Genomic DNA, 900 nt, shown 5'->3' on the forward strand with positions numbered 1-900 from the left:
CCCCCCCCCGCCACGCCCCCTCTCTTTTTTTTTTTTTTTGAGAGAGAGAGAGAGGCAAGGGTTTCCTAAGGGCGAGGTCTTTTATGGGACCGACTCCGTCGTTGGGATAGGGTTAGACAAGCTTTCTGATGTGACACATTCTCCCTCAGCTCAGGAAGACCTCCCCCCCCGAGAAAAGACCTGAACGTGATCCTGAGGAAAGCTTATCTGACTTTATCCCAACGACGTAGCTGATCCCCTAAAAGATGTCGCCCTGAAGAAAGCCTCTCGCATCGCCTCTGGCCATCACAGTCACAGTGTCACCCCCGCCCCACCCCCGGGGCTGCGGGGCTGAGGCGAAACCAGAGCCAGGCTCGCAGCCCACGCCCGCCTCGGGACAGCTCGGTCCCGCCTTCACTTCACCCCGGGCAGCGCGGGCCCCCCCCGGCCGCTCCCGCGCGCTGCCACCGGGGTGCGGACTCTGCCCCGACGGGAGGGCTGCCGGGCGGGTCTGCACCGCGCCGCCCGGGGAGCCCCGGGGACGCAGTCACTGCTCCTGGCTCGGCGCCGGGGGTCTAGCACCCAAAGCGCCGGCAGGACCGGGCTCGCCCCGCGCCTCCCTCCTGCTGCCACGTCCCCGTTTGAAAAAGCCAATGGGCGGGCGGCTCAGGTGCATCTCACCTGCACCACGTGGGCGGGTAGGTCGGCAGCTCCCCGCCGCCCGCAGCCATTGCGCGCCTGCTGTTGCTGCCGCGCTGGCCCCGGCAGCATGACGGCGTCCCCCGACTACCTGGTGCTGCTGTTCACCGCGACGGCGGGCGCGGGCGGAGCCAGGTTGGGCTCGGACGAGAAGGAGCTGGTGCGGCTGCTGTGGAGGGTGGCGGACCTGGGCCGCAAGCAGGTAGGGCGGGGGCGCGGGCC

General features: G+C 68.6%; 1 protein-coding gene across 3 annotated transcripts in view; it reads left to right on the forward strand.

The window, feature by feature from the left end:
• The first annotated feature begins 679 nt into the window (after positions 1-679).
• The window catches only part of ESRP1 (epithelial splicing regulatory protein 1), a 41,230-nt gene continuing 41,009 nt past the window's right edge, over positions 680-900 (forward strand). For all 3 annotated transcript variants that reach the window (XM_019527942.1, XM_019527943.1, XM_019527945.1), the window contains exon 1: positions 680-880. In XM_019527942.1, coding sequence (XP_019383487.1) covers positions 749-880 — 132 coding nt within the window. In that variant the 5' untranslated portion in view covers positions 680-748. The remainder of the gene's footprint in view (positions 881-900) is intronic.

This window comes from Gavialis gangeticus, unplaced genomic scaffold (assembly GCF_001723915.1).
Source record: "Gavialis gangeticus isolate Ggan-Ray unplaced genomic scaffold, GavGan_comp1, whole genome shotgun sequence".
Lineage (NCBI taxonomy): Eukaryota > Metazoa > Chordata > Crocodylia > Gavialidae > Gavialis > Gavialis gangeticus.